Genomic DNA, 14977 nt, shown 5'->3' with positions numbered 1-14977 from the left:
TATTACAAGTGGTCCAAAATCAATTTAAAAATGTAAAATAATCCCTATTCTTTTATTAAACATCTATGGATGTGTGACTGTGTATGATAAACGGAGGCCAAGTTCCTTGGAGCATTTGTCTCTAGGTCATTTTGTGTACAGTACACCTCAGTACGTGTGTGCAACTCTATTGGTCGTTTCGGCAGGGGGCTGGCCTGCCATCAACGAATGAAGTGCGTTCTGCAATTCACTTGTTGATGCCAGACCAGCCCCCTGCCGAAACGACCAATAGAGTTGCACACACGTTCCTTCACGGCAGCTGCTGCTGCTCCGATGTGTTGTTAACCCCGTATTAACCCCTGCTAGGCAACCGGGAAGGAAACGAAGATTAAACGAGCACGAAGAATGTCCGCGAATATTCGCCCGAAGAGAAGACAGGAACGGGCGAATATTCGCGGAATACGAAGGTTTTTTTCCCCCCGAAGACGAGCACGAAGACGAACACGAAGAGCCCCCTGGTGCCCAAGTCTAAGTGTAACCCGGTGTGGTCTTCTGCTGCTGTAGTCTTCAAGGTTCTACGTGTTTATTTGAGTTACTGTTGCCTTTCTGTCATCTTGAACCAGTCTGCCCATTGACCTCTGACATCAACTAGGCATTTTCTTCCACACAACTGACGCTCACTGGATACAGTGAAGGAAAAAATTATTTGATCCCCTGCTGATTTTGGACATTTGCCCACTGACAAAAACATGAATAGTGTATAATTTTAATGGTATGTTTATTTGAACAGTGAGAGACAGATTAACAACAAAAAAAATCCAGAATAACGCATTTCAAATAAATTAAGAATTGATTTGCATTTTACTCAGTGAAATAAGTATTTGATCCCCTATCAATCAGCATGATGTCTGGTTCCCAGGTGTCTTTTATACAGGTAACGAGATTAGGAACACTCTCTTAACCCCTTCGTGACAAAGGCTGATTTTACTTTTTGTACCCTTCGTGACAATGGCCGTTTTAACATTTCTGCGCTGCTCGTGTTTAGCTGTAATTTTCTTCTTTCCCGTTTACTGAACCCACACACATTAGATACTGTTTTTTTCAGGACAAGAAGGGCTTTCTTTAGATGACATTGTTTTGATTGTATCATATTATTTACTATTAAAAAAAGTATAAAATATGGTGAAAAATTTAGAAAAAAATGACTGTTTCTAACTTTTAGTTGAAAAATCTTTTACTCATCTATAAAAGGTAATAAAAAAACCCGCTAAATAGATTCTACTATTTGTCCTGAGTTTAGAAATACCCAATGTTTTTATGTTTTTTTGCTTTTTTCTGCACGTTATGGAGCAATAAGTACAGGTAGCGTTTTGCTATTTCAAAGCCATTTTTTCCAAATCTGGTAATTCTTCCCCCCATGTGCCATTTTGGGTATCTTTGAACCCGGCTAATGCAATTTACCCCATCAAATCATATATTTTTGAAAACTAGACAGCCCAGGGTATTCCAAATGCTGGTATTTTAACTCTTTCCAAGCACTTATTCTACCATCAGCCTTTGTCAAACTTTATGGTAGTAATTTTTTTGCATTTGTTTTTTCACACACATTTTACTTTAGGTATGAATAAACAGGTTCTGGTATATGTCACTATCATAAAACACCCCAACATGTGTTTAGCAACATCTCCTGAGTACAGCGATACCTCACATGAATGATTTTGCCTGGCTGTTTGGGGGCAAAAGGACCACATTTGGGGCATGCACATTTTTCAATGTTGAACTTTGGCATTTGGGGATCCACTGCCCATGCCCTATTTGGTACATCTTTGAGCCGGGCCATTTCAGTGTGCCCAATAAAGCCATATATTTTTGAAAACTAGACACCTCAGGGTATTTCAAATGCTAGTATTTTAACTCTTTCCATGCACCATATCTACCACCAGTCTTTGTCAAACTTTGTGGTAGTCATTTTTTTGCATTTGTTTTGTCACACACATTTTACTTCAGGTATGAATTAAAAAGTTCTCGTATATGTCACTATCACAAAACACCCCAATATGTGTTCAGCAACATCTCCTGAGCACAGTGATACCCCACATGAATGATTTTGCCTGGCATGCACATTTTTCAATGTTGAACTTTGGCATTTGGGGATCCACTGCCCATCCCCTATTTGGTACATCTTTGAGCCGGGCCATTTCAGTGTGGCCAACAAAACCATATATTTTTGAAAACTAGACACCACAGGGTATTTTAAATGCTGGTATTTTAACTGTTTGCATGCACACATTTTACCACCAGCATTTTTTCAAAGTTTGCAGTAGTATTTTTGTGTGTGTATTTTTCCCACACACACCTACTATATGTATGAATTTACAGCTCCTGGTATATGCCGCTGTCACACAACACCCCAATATGTGTTCAGCAACATCTCCTGAGTACAGTGATACCCCACATGCATGGGTTTGCCATTTTTGGGGGGAACTAAAAGGCCACATTTGGTACGTGTGCATTTTTCTAATTGGAAATTAAATGTGTGGCCATCCTTCCCCCCGTGTTAATTGGGACCTTGTTGAACCTGGCCAATTCAATTTACCCCATCAAATCATACATTTTTTAAAAGTAGAGACCCCATGGGCATTTAATATGCCAGTATTTTAACTCTTTCCATGCGAGAATTGTTTTAAACTAATATGCTAATTTTAGGACTTGCTCACAAAAATATATTTTTTATATATATATTTTTTTTTTTTTGCCTATTTTGAAAAAAATTTTAACATTTTTTTTCAACTTGAAGGTTCCCCTGATAGTGACATCAGTGGGAAATTATTTTTACATTTTACTGGTTTTTTACTATTTTTTTTCTAATTATTATTAATTTTATTTTATTTTTAATTTATTTTTTCTAATCACACTGTGATTAGAAAGCTGAGCTCCATTGACTTGCATGGTTGAATGCAGTACCTATATTCAACCTGCAAGTGGAGCCAGAGTTCTCTAGAGGGTCTGGAGACCGTCTAGCGAACTTTTTAGACTTTATTGGTTTTTTTTCCCGGGCCGCCGCCATCTTGCTGATGGCGAAGATCACCCAGTCCATCCCCAGGTAAGTGTTTGGTGTCGCTGGATGCCTCCTGACCATTTAAGTTTAGGAGGCGATCGTTGATCGCCTCCTAAACGCTTTTAAAACGGGCGTCCTCCGCCATACAAAGTATGGCGGATGTTGACGCCCCGGGGAGGGGCCAGAGATGGCCCCTTTGTGCCGATAATGGCGTTGCTGTCCGTGACGTGCCCGGACCGGCAATTATCATCAAGGGGTTAAAGGGAATTAATCAATCAGATTCCAAACTCTTCACCATGGCCAAAACCAAAGAGCTATCCAAGGATGTCAGGGACAAGATTGTAGACCTTCGCCAAGCAGCTTGGTGAGAAGGTGACAACAGTTTGTGCGATTATTCGCAAATGGAAGAAACACAAAATAACTGTCAATCTCCCTCAGTCTGGAGCTCCAGGTAAGATCTCTCCTTGTGGAATTTCAATGCTCATGACAAAGGTGAGGAATCAGCCCAGGAATACATGGGAGGATCTTGTAAATTATATCAAAGCTGGGACCATAGTCACCGAGAAAACAATTGATAACACACTACGCTGTGAAGGACTGAAATCCTGCAGCACCCGCAAGGTCCCCCTGCTCACGAAAGCACATGTACAGGCCCGTCTGAAGTTTGCCAATTAACATCTGAATGATTCAGAGGAGAACTGGGTGAAAGTGCTGTGGTCAGATGAGACCAAAATCAAGCTATTTGGCATCAACTCAACTCGTCATGTTTTGAGGATGAGGAGGAATGCTGCCTATGACCCCAAGAACACCATCCCACCCATCAAACATGGAGGTGGAATCATTATGCTTTTGGGGTCCTGGAGTGGCCTAGCCAGTCTCCAGACCTTAATCCCATAGAAAATCTGTGGAGGGGGAGCTGAAGGTTCGAGTTGCCAAACGTCAGCCTCGAAACCTTAATGACTTAAAGAAGAGTAGGACAAAATCCCTCCTGAGATGTATGCAAACCTGGTGGCCAACTACAAGAAACATCTGACCTCTGTGATTGCCAACAAGGGTTTTGCCACCAAGTACTAAATTATGGTTTGCAAAGTCAAATACTTATTTCACTGAGTAAAATGCAAATCAATTCATAATCGATTCATAACTTATTTGAAATGCATTATTCTGGATTTTTTGTTGTTGTTATTCTGTCTCTCACTACCTTTAAAATTATAGACTGATCATGTCACTGTCAGTGGGCAAACCTACAAAATCAGCAGGGGATCAAATAATTTTTTCCTTCACTGTATTTTCTCTTTTTTCGCACCCTTCTCTGTAAACCCTAGAGATGGTTGTGCTTGAAAATTCCAGTACATCAGCAGTTTCTAAAATACTCAGACCAGCCCGTCTGGCACCAAAAACCATGCCACGTTCAAAGTTACTTAAATCCCCTTTCTTCCTCATTCTGATGCTTGGTTGGAACAGTAAGTTCTCTTGATCACGTCTACATGCCTAAATGCATTGAGTTGCTGCCATGTGATTGGCTAATTTACTATTTGTGTTAACAAGCATTTGAACTGGTGTACCTAATAAAGTGGCCAGTGAGTGTGTATATCTATCTTCTATCTATCGATCTATCTATCTATCTATCTATCTATCTATCTATCTATCTATCTATCAAAGGAGGGATCTGGCCTATCAGGAGAGGCTTCTGAACTCTCAGCCAATCAGGAGCTTTGAGAACTCTCTCCTGATTGGTCAAGACCTCCGTCATTCTCATTCAGAAACCATGCATTGTCCCGGATTGAGGCTGCCCGAGCAACCTGGGACATGTTGTCACCCTAATTAGTGAGGGTGTAAGGCATATCAGGGGGGCAGAGTGGCAAGCCATGGGGCAGATGTGCAAAACTGGGGGGCAGGCTGGCAAATAAAAACAAAAAATGCATTTTTCACAAGGATAGTTTATATTAAATATAAAAAAAAAAATTACATGTGAATTGATATTTACTAATAATTTTTTCTCTTTTTTTCTAAATTAATATTCAAATTTTGGGGGGTTGTCTTATAATCAAGTAAATACTGTATATATACCCCTTACATTTTTTTAAAACTTTTATTATATCTTTTCATTTGACAACACTGGTATACAGGCTGTACACTCACTACTTTACATTGTAGCAGAGTGTCATTTCTTCAGTGTTGTCACATGAAAAGATATAATAAAATATTTACAAAAATGTGAGGGGTGTACTCACTTTTGTGAGATACTTTGTGTGTGTGTGTATATATATATATATATAACAGCAGGGCATAAATACAATTGCCTAAATGCAATTACTAAATAAATGTGTGTGTTTGTGTATATATATATATAATAGAATTATATATTAGAGCCCTCCACTAATATTGGTACCTTTGGTAAATATGAGCAAAGAGGGCTGTGAAAATGTCTTTACTGTTAAACCTCATGATCTTTTCGTCAGAAAATACACAAAGATACTCTCACAACACAGGTTTATAAAACAAAAAGTGTTAAATATATGTGTGGCACAATTATTGGCACCCCTATAAATTCACATGAGAAAAATATATTTTGAAATATAATCTCATTGATCTCATGCTTTGTAATTGTAGGAAATAGCTTTGTCATTGTTTGATCTAAAAGAGGGAATGGAACAGCTGGAGAACAACAAGACATTGGGATACATTTTATCTACTTTGCTTGCCATTGGAAATTACCTGAACGGTACAAACGTAAGTTGTTTTTCTTGCATTTAACACTGCTGCAACCATGCCGACGCATTTTTTTAATGTAAGTTTGTGAATTCATGAAAATTATTTTATTTATTCAGATAAAATGTATTTCTTGTAGCTTAAGTTTGAATGCACATTTTGACTTATGAATATGAAGAACACGTTTTAGTCAAAAAAAAATTTTTTTAATATTCACTTGACCCAGTAGGTGAAAGGTGACTGTAACCATTTTCCCATCGCAGTAACATTATGTAACAAGACATCATTTACAGAATCATTAACATAAGTATGTATGTGCACAAGAACTTTGGCTCTCCAGTATTGTTTTCATAGTGAATTACCCTGTACAGTAAAATAAATAAATTATATACACACACTCATTCACCCGTTTATTAGGTACATCTGTTCAATTGCTTTTTTTTTTTTTTTCGTAAATATGTTTTTTATTAAGTTTTCAAAAAGGGGAACAGAAATATAAGGGAGTCCAGTAGTAGAACAAGAAGGTACAAATACCAAAAAAGGTACCCGGCGCAGCGGGTCACGAACCGTCAAAAGTACAAAGTACAGAAGCACGAGGTAAACTCCCCCCAAGGAGAGTCAACAGTACCCAAAACAGGACATCCCAAGAAGGAAAAAGACAAGAAGAAAAGAAGAGAAAGAAGAGGAAGACAGAAGACCAGAAAAAAGAACAACAGAAGAAAAGAGGGAAAGGTCCGACAAGACGGGGAGTGGGAGAGGAACCAAAGGCAACAAACAAGAACAGGACAAGCAAAAGCGACAAGAGACAAAAAACAAAAAAAAGGGGGCGGGGAAGAAAGGGACAGACACGGAAAAGGGCCTCCCACAAAAGGGTAGACACGAAAGAGAGCCTCACACATGGAGCAAGGAACTCGTGGAAGTCTCCTCCAAAAATGACAGCCAATGAAACCAAGTCTGGGAATAACTGACGGAGCGATCTTCCGAATGCGCCGCCAATTCCTCGAGCGAGCGGATTTTCTCAACCTGAGCAATCCATTCACCAACAGAGGGTGGCGTGACAGATTTCCAATGGAGAGGGACAAGCGACTTTGCCGCCGTAAGTAAATGGCGAACCAGAGATTTTTTATAGCTAGAGATAGGTTGAGTAGTATGGTGGAGCACATATGGACCAGGTAAGAATGGGGGTGGGTTATCTGTAAGGCGCGTGATGATCCTGTGCAACTGCGACCAAAACGGGACGATAAGGGGACAATCCCACCAGAGATGAAGCAGCGTACCAGGGGCCGTCCTGCACCTCCAGCACACATCCGACACATCCGGAAAGGCCCTATGAAGGAGAACTGGAGTCATATACCATTGAGTTAGCAATTTATATGAGGTTTCTTGAGCCTTGGTAGCACGCAAGCTTTTGTGCGTGAGAACAAAAATTTTGTCCCACTCCGCCGGAGTCAAAGAGGTGTTCAACTCCCAGAACCCCTGGAATCGCAAAGGTGCAGTCCCTTGTTTCCGGAGCAGCAACAGGTATAAGATGGAGATGCCGTGGGCAGGGAGGGCAGCGCCGCTGCACAGGTGCTCAAAGTCAGTAAGATCTCTCGTGAGAGCATGTTTCCGACGAATGCTCCGCCAAAAACTGGAAAGCTGCAAGTAGTGGAAGCAATCCACAGCCGACGGGGTGCGCTCCCCGAGAATGTATTCCAGAGACCGGAGTTGGGTTCCAGATAAAAAGTGAGAGAGAGAGGAGTAGAGTCAGCAGAGAAAGACCCCAGGAAGGAGCCCCCCCCCCCCCGTCCAGGAGGGAAATCCGGGTTGCGTCGAATGGGTGTCTTGGGAGACGGATAGGTGGTAAGATCCTGGGACCGGTGAAGGGAATGGATAGTCCAAAGCATAGCAGCAATCAGAGGGTGAGCCCGAGCAACCGTTCTGGCATATTGTAGTGGCAGCCAGGGAAGGCGGCACACCTGTTGGCCCACTAAACCAGTCTCAATGTCCACCCATAATTTATGCGGGGGTCGGTGTGACCACTCGAGGACTCGCAGCAAATGACAGGCATGGTAGTACGTGCGTGGACAATGCAGACCAGCACCTCCAGCCGACTTGGGGAGAATCAAAGTCGAGAACTTCGTCCTAGGACGCCTGTTGGACCAGACAAACTGTAAAAACATGGATTTCAGTGAGGCGAAGAAGGCCAGTGGGAGCCGAATCGGAATGGTCTGAAAGAGGTAAAGTATCCTAGGCAGCACATTCATCTTCAATGCATTGATTCTACCAAACCAAGAGAGGTATTGCGGCGACCAGCGACGGAGATCCGCCCGTAACGTGGACAGGAGGGGGAGAAAGTTGGAGTACAGGAGGGACAGATCCCTGGTGAGCCAAATTCCCAGATACTGGAGTCTATCGACACACCACTTGAAAGGAAAACTGGATTCCAGCTGTAAGGCCTGCGACCGTGGTAAAGTCAAGTTCAGAATCTCCGATTTGGAGGCGTTGATTTTAAAATTCGAAAGCTCGGCATAAAGATTAAATTCTCGGAGGATATTCGGGAGAGACACAGTCGGGTTAGAAATAATAAACAAAAGGTCATCGGCGTAGCCAAGCACTTTATGATGAGTGTTGCCAATTTCCAAACCCATAATATCCGTGTGATGTCGGATAGCCTCCAAGAATGGTTCAAGCGCTAGTATGAAAAGCAGGGGAGAGAGCGGACAACCCTGCCTGGTGCCGTTAGAGATGGGGAAGGACTCTGTCAGGACACCATTGATCCTAAGCCGGGCAGAAGGACGAGTGTATAGGGACCGCACCCAGCGACGCATATTAGGGCCGAAGTTCAGGTGATCTAGAACTGCAAACAGGAAGTTCCAGTCCAATCTGTCAAACGCCTTTTCAGCGTCGGTTGACAAGACGATAGCCTTCTTCCCCATAGTAGACGTAGCGTGAATGATATTGAGAGCGCGGAATGTGCTGTCCCTGGACTCCCTCCCCATCACAAAACCGGTCTGGTCCGGGTGAACCAGTTGGGGGACAAGGGTTTTCAGTCTGGTAGCCAAAATTTTGGAGAACAGTTTGAGGTCCGTATTAAGCAAGGAGATCGGCCGGTAACTGCTGCACAGCTCCGGATCCTTCCCTTCTTTGGGAATCAGGGAAATGGTGGCCATCAAAGAGTCAGCAGGAAAATCGTGACGATCAACCAAGGCATTTAACGAGGACACCAGATGGGGGCCAAGGATGCCGAAGAATTTCTTATAATAGAGTAATGGAAAGCCATCAGGACCGGGACACCTGCCAGCTTTAGACGACTTGAGCGCCATTTCTAGCTCGAGTAGAGAGATAGGGGCCTCCAAACTTTCCGCAACTTGAGGAGTAAGTTTCCTGGACAAGTGCTGAGCAAGATACTCCGAGATCCGCTCCAACCTCTGGGATTGGGGACCACGGCTATCCTCCGAAGAGAGATTATACAGCTGAGAGTAATACGTAACAAATGCATTCATCATAGTGTGAGGCAGTCGATGGAGGACGCCCGTCGGAGATCGAACGTGAGGGATGTAACACACCTTACGCCGCTGGCGGAGAGCCCTAGCCAGATATTTTCCAGGTTTGTCCCCGTGTTCGTAATATAACGCCTTCAACTTGAGAAAGGACTGACGAGCCTGAGAAACGAGGATAGATGACAACTCCCTTCTATACTCGAGCAATTGCTGAAGATCCGCAGCAGAAGCAAGGTCTTTGTGACGGCGTTCCAGCTCCGCGATCTTGGTGTACAGCGCGCTAATCTTCGCTGAGTTGGCCTTTTTCCGCCGAGTTCCGAGAGCCATAAAACGGCCACGGATCACGCATTTGTGGGCTTCCCACACCGTCAAGGGCGAAATGTCCGGGGACAAATTGTCATCGAAATAGTTAGCGAGTTCAGATTGAAAATCAGACACCACAGAAGCATCTGCTAGCAGAGATTCGTTGAGACGCCATGAAGCAATGGACGGTCGGGTCAAATTCGACGAGAGGGATAGGACGAGAGGAGCGTGATCCGACCACGTGAGTGAGCCATAGCTGGCAGCAACCAGGCGGGTGAGGTGATAGTGAGGTATGAACAAATAGTCTATGCGAGTATATACTCCCGTAGGCGAGGAGTAAAAGCTAAAGTCCTTGTCACATGGGTGTAACGCCCTCCAACAATCGACCAACTCAAAGTCCCGGAGAAGCAATTTGATCTTGTGAAGAACATGCGAGGAGGTGCTGGAACGGCCCACCGACGTGTCCAATCTGGGATCAAGCGCCACATTAAAATCGCCCCCAAGGATTAAGGTACCCTCCTGGAAAGGGCGCAACAAACGTAACATTCTCCAAAGGGCCCTATGCTGTTGTCGGTTGGGTAAGTAAACATTGGCAAACGTGTAAAGAGCACCTGCTATAGTGCCCTTAACAAAAATGTATCTACCTTCTGGGTCAGACAAGTGCGCCGCCTCCTCGAACGGAGTATGCTTATCAAATAGGATAGCGGTACCCTTGGACTTCCCGGCAGGGTTGTTACTAAAGTAGCCGCGAGGGTAAGCAGCATTGAGTAAGTTAGGGTGTGCAGCAGCAAGAAAGTGAGTTTCCTGCAGAAAGGCCACAGAGGCCTTATGAAACTTTAAATCACGTATGAGACATGACCGCTTCAGGGACATTCAGCCCTCTCACATTATAGGACAAAACAATGAGGTGTTTAGGAGAAAGGGAATGAGGAATGACAGGGGACAACATAGTACGAAGAAGGAGGGAGAGAAAAAAAAACACACACCACACAAATAACACAGAAAAACAAGTGGCACCACCGCCTTTAGGACGAGTATTAGGCGGGAGACCAAGAACCTCAACAAAAGAGGTACCCGAAAGGCCGCCAATAACCAAAAACGTCCACGGCAGGGGGTAAGTAGTAGCCGCCAAGAGAGAAGACAACCAGGTAGGAGATAGCGGAAGCAAGAGAAGAGATGATATGTAGAAGAAAAAAAAAAGGGAAAAAACGTCAGAGACCGCTCCCCCCCAAGCATGAAAAACAGGAAAATAGAAACAGAAACCCATGAAACCACGAAACACAAGTGGCAATAACGGGCGTTAGAGAATAGGAAACCAAGAACCTAGAAGAACATCAGACCCCGAAACCCGCTGCGGCACTCAGAGCGGACAAAGGAGAGGCCTGCATCCCAGCACATTACGAACATATCGTTATGCATAATGCAACCATAAATGTACATAGCACACGTCCAATAATAATAATAATAATAATCACAATTAAAAAAAACCAAAAACAAATGTATGATCACCAGAACACATATAGGTAATGGCAAAAAAGTATTCAAATGAGACACACCGCTATCGTAGTATCGTTTAGAACTTTGAACTAGTATTTAAGTACAAGTGTTATAGTGTTATGTCATGTCCCAAGACCCACAGTCGTGTGGTGTCAGAACTGTCATGAAAGAAAGGAAAAAAGAAAAAAAAAAAAAAAGGGGGGGGGGCCTTGCTAACAAATGCAGAGTCACCACAACAGGTATGTGCAATGGCAAAAAAGTATTCAAATGTGGCACTCCACTATCGCATGTATTAACCCAGATGCTGGCTGGAGAGCCCCTGAAAGGAGCAAGAATGGTTCTATTTTGAAGACTGTAAAATCTAAAAAGAAGTGTGCCTAAGTTTAGAACTGTGAACTAGTACGGAAGTACAAGTGATATGTCGTGTCACAAGACCTACAGTTTTGTGGTGTGAGAACTGTCCCCTGAAGCACAGCAACCGGCTTAGGCAACAAGGCACAGGAACACAAAACAAAAAAAAAAGGCCCGCAGGTATCTGAGCATGAGGTAGCCGCTGCAGGAAAAAGGAGTCATAGGCGCAGGAACTATTCCTCACTTGCATGAACCCCGCCAGGATTCCCCCTGCCACCAGGCCGCATCCGTCCAGGGACGTCTCGAACAGCGTGGGGGCGCCCCGAAGGGACCCGACCCCGGCTCCCTCGACGCAAGGGCCCAGCCGCGGCAACGTGCTCGAGGTAAGGATCCGTCAGGCTCCAATCAGTGACAGCAATCGCGGGGAGATTCAGCACCTCCAGGAAGGCCAGCAACTCATGGTAGAACCGCAAGATCTCGAGGGAACCACCAACTTGTACCCGGAGACAAAAGGGGAACCCCCAGCTATAGCGCAAACCACGGCGTTGCAGTTCGGCTGTGAGAGGGCGCAGACATCTACGAGTGTGCAGGGTGATATCCGATAGGTCTTGGTAAAAGGATACCTCCTGACCTTCAAAGGACCAGGAGCCAGCTTCCCTGGCCTTCCGCATAATATCCTCCTTGAGCCGAAAGTTCACCACACGGCACAGGAGATCCCTCGGGGGCACAGGAGATCCCTCGGGGGCGCAGGAGCAGGACGTCTAGGCCGCAGGGCCCTGTGAGCGCGATCCATCTCGACAAGAGCGTTCTCTGGTCGGCCGAGCAGCGAGTTAAAGATGCGGGTGAGTATAGCAAAGGCGTCTTCCGAGTCAGCAGAGGTGGACTCCGGAACTCCTCGAACTCTCACAGTATGCCTCCGTCCATGGTTATCAACATCCTCCAAACGACGATGGAGCTCCGCCAGATATCTCGTGTGTTGATCGGTAAGTGAAGACACGTGCGAAAGCGTCTGGGCCTGCTGAGTGAAGTTACGCTCCTGCACTGAGACATGTTGCTCTAGGCCCGACAGGTCGGAGCGCAGTGTAGCAATCTCATCGCGCACGGTCTGCTTCAGCTCCGTAAGCAGAGTGCTAAGAGTGTTCCTTCAGCGATGAGGAAACCCGTTTCCCAGAGGTAGTCGGGGTCTTGGGGTCGCGTTCACCGCGTTTGTTCTTGCCCATGATGGATTAGGGTTTCTGAAAGCGCCAAATATAGCGGGAGGGAGACAGAGCTCTCACTTCAAGCTGCCATCTTCCAGAGCGGCCGGCCACACCCCCGTTCAATTGCTTTTTAACACAAATAGCTAATCAGCCAATCACACGGCAGCAACTCAATGCATTTAGGCATGTAGACATGATTAAGAATATCTGAGCATCAGAATGGTGAAGAAAGGGGATTTACGTGACTTTGAACGTGGCATGGTTCTTGGTACCAGAGGGGCTGGTCTGAAAAACTGCTGATCTACTACGATTTTCACACACAACCATCTCTAGGGTTTACAGAGAAAAAGAGAAAATATCCAGTAAGCGGCATTTGTGTAAATGCCTTGTTCATGTTAAAGGAGAATGGGCAGACTGGTTCAAGATTACAGTAACTCAAATAACTCATTACAACCAAGGTATGCAGAATACCATCTCTGAAGGCACAACACATTGAACCTTGAAGCAGATGGGCTAAAGCAGCAGAGGACCACACGGGGTGCCACTCCTGTCAAACTGAGGCTACAATTCGCACAGGCTCATCAAAATTAAACAATGGAAGACTGGAAGAACGTTGCCTGGTCTGAGTCTTAATTTCAGCTACGTCATTCAGATGGCAGGGTCAGACTTTGGCGTAAACAACGTGAAAGCATGGATCCATCCTGCATTGTATCAACGGTTCAGGCTGGTGGTGGTGTAATGGTGTGGGGGACATTGGGCCTCTTAGTACCAATTGAGCATTGTTTAAACACGACAGCCTACCTGAGTTTTTTGCTGACCATGTTCATCCCTTTATGACCACAGTGTACCTGTCTACTTCCAGCAGGATAATGCATCATGTCACAAAGCTCACATCATCTGAAACTGTTTTTTTGAACATGATAATGGGTTCACTGTGCTCCAATGGCCTCCACAGCCACTAGATCTCAATCCAATAGAGCATCTTTGGGATGTGGTGGAACAGGAGATTTGCATCATGGATGTGCAGCCGACAAATCTGCAGCAACTGCGTGATGCCATCATGTCCATATGGACCAAAATCTCGGAGGAATGTTTCCAGCACCTTGTAGAACGTATGCCACAAAGAATGAAGGCCGTTCTGCGGCAAAAGGTCCAACTGGATACTAGCAAGGTGTACCTAATAAAGTGGCCAGTGAGTGTATGTATGTGTGTGTGTGTATATATATAAATATATATATTGTGGTAAAGTGTATGGGAGAGTGGTTGATGGGATATATATCTCACCTGGTTTCCTCAGCCAGGCACGATAGCAAACCCAGGAGCCCTCAGGTGAGGCTTCCTAAGCTCATTACTGGGGAGGAAGCCTTAAAAGAGAGGGCTGTTAGGTTTGAAGGGGAGAGGAGAAACTGAGTGAAGGAGCAGCTACAGCCAGCGCTGCAGTCCACCAGGTATGAAGCTTTATCTATGGAAAACCTCTTACTTTGCTTTGTGCCAGACCTTAGGCTTGTAGAGAGGTATCCGGATGTTTAGTTAGAGCCGGACAGGCTTAGAGTTTGTTTTGTTTAAAAGGTGCTCTGTGCCTACAGCATCTAAATAAACACGCTTTACGTTTGAAACCTGTGTGAATACTGTCATTGCCGCCCTATGTGTGAGCTGTTCCCTACAATATATATATATATTCTTTTTTAGCTTGCAACTTTTTAGTCTCTCGTCATAACTAAGATCTTCCGTTACCCTTATTAATTTTGTGGCCCTCCATTGCACCCTTTCTAGTTCCTTAATGCCCTTTTTAAGGACCGGTGCCCAGAATTGCACTGCATATTCAAGGTGAGGTCTTACCATTGACTTATATAAAGGCAAAATGATATCCTCCTCCAGTGAATCAATAACCCATTTTATACATGCCAAAATCCTATTTTGCAGCTACTTTGCAGCTGCTGACTGGCATTACACACTTTTGCTAATTCTGCCATCCTTTTCAATAGTAGTTCTTCCCAGGGAGATACTATTTAAAGTTGTTAATTGTTGTTAATTTTTTCCCGTAATGCATACTTTATATTTGTCTGTATTGCCTGGCCAGTTCTCAACTATCTAAATTCTCCTGCAAAGAAGGAACATCAATGTTTACACCACACATAAAACCCCCTCCCAAAAGGGAGGTATCCCAAATCTGTGCCCGAATTCCACAGTTTTGTGAGTCTCTGGTCATTGAGGAAACATGACACTCTGTACCAGGGGGAAGAAGAAGTCCCAATAGATCCCTGTGCTCACCTCTCCAACAATAGAACCCCTTTTAGGGCCCATAGTCTGTATGGATGAGGCTGACCCTCAGGCCCCTCCAGGAGTCCAGGGCACGATGGCTTCCGTTAAATTTTTTCCTCCCTTCTTGCATCCCC

General features: G+C 44.5%; 1 protein-coding gene across 1 annotated transcript in view; it reads left to right on the top strand.

Annotated features, from left to right (window-relative positions):
- Positions 1 to 14977, top strand: part of LOC149271645 (FH1/FH2 domain-containing protein 3-like) — a gene marked incomplete at its 5' end in the record, with an annotated part of 193457 nt that overhangs the window by 123544 nt on the left and 54936 nt on the right. The window contains one exon of the mRNA XM_089507243.1: positions 5651 to 5770. Coding sequence (XP_089363369.1) covers positions 5651 to 5770 — 120 coding nt within the window. The remainder of the gene's footprint in view (positions 1 to 5650; positions 5771 to 14977) is intronic.

The sequence above is a fragment of the Sceloporus occidentalis genome, unplaced genomic scaffold (assembly GCF_023333645.1).
Source record: "Sceloporus occidentalis isolate IW3139 unplaced genomic scaffold, rSceOcc1.0.p SCAF_478, whole genome shotgun sequence".
Taxonomy (NCBI): Eukaryota; Metazoa; Chordata; class Lepidosauria; order Squamata; family Phrynosomatidae; genus Sceloporus; species Sceloporus occidentalis.
This window is presented reverse-complemented; position numbering and strand designations above follow the sequence as displayed.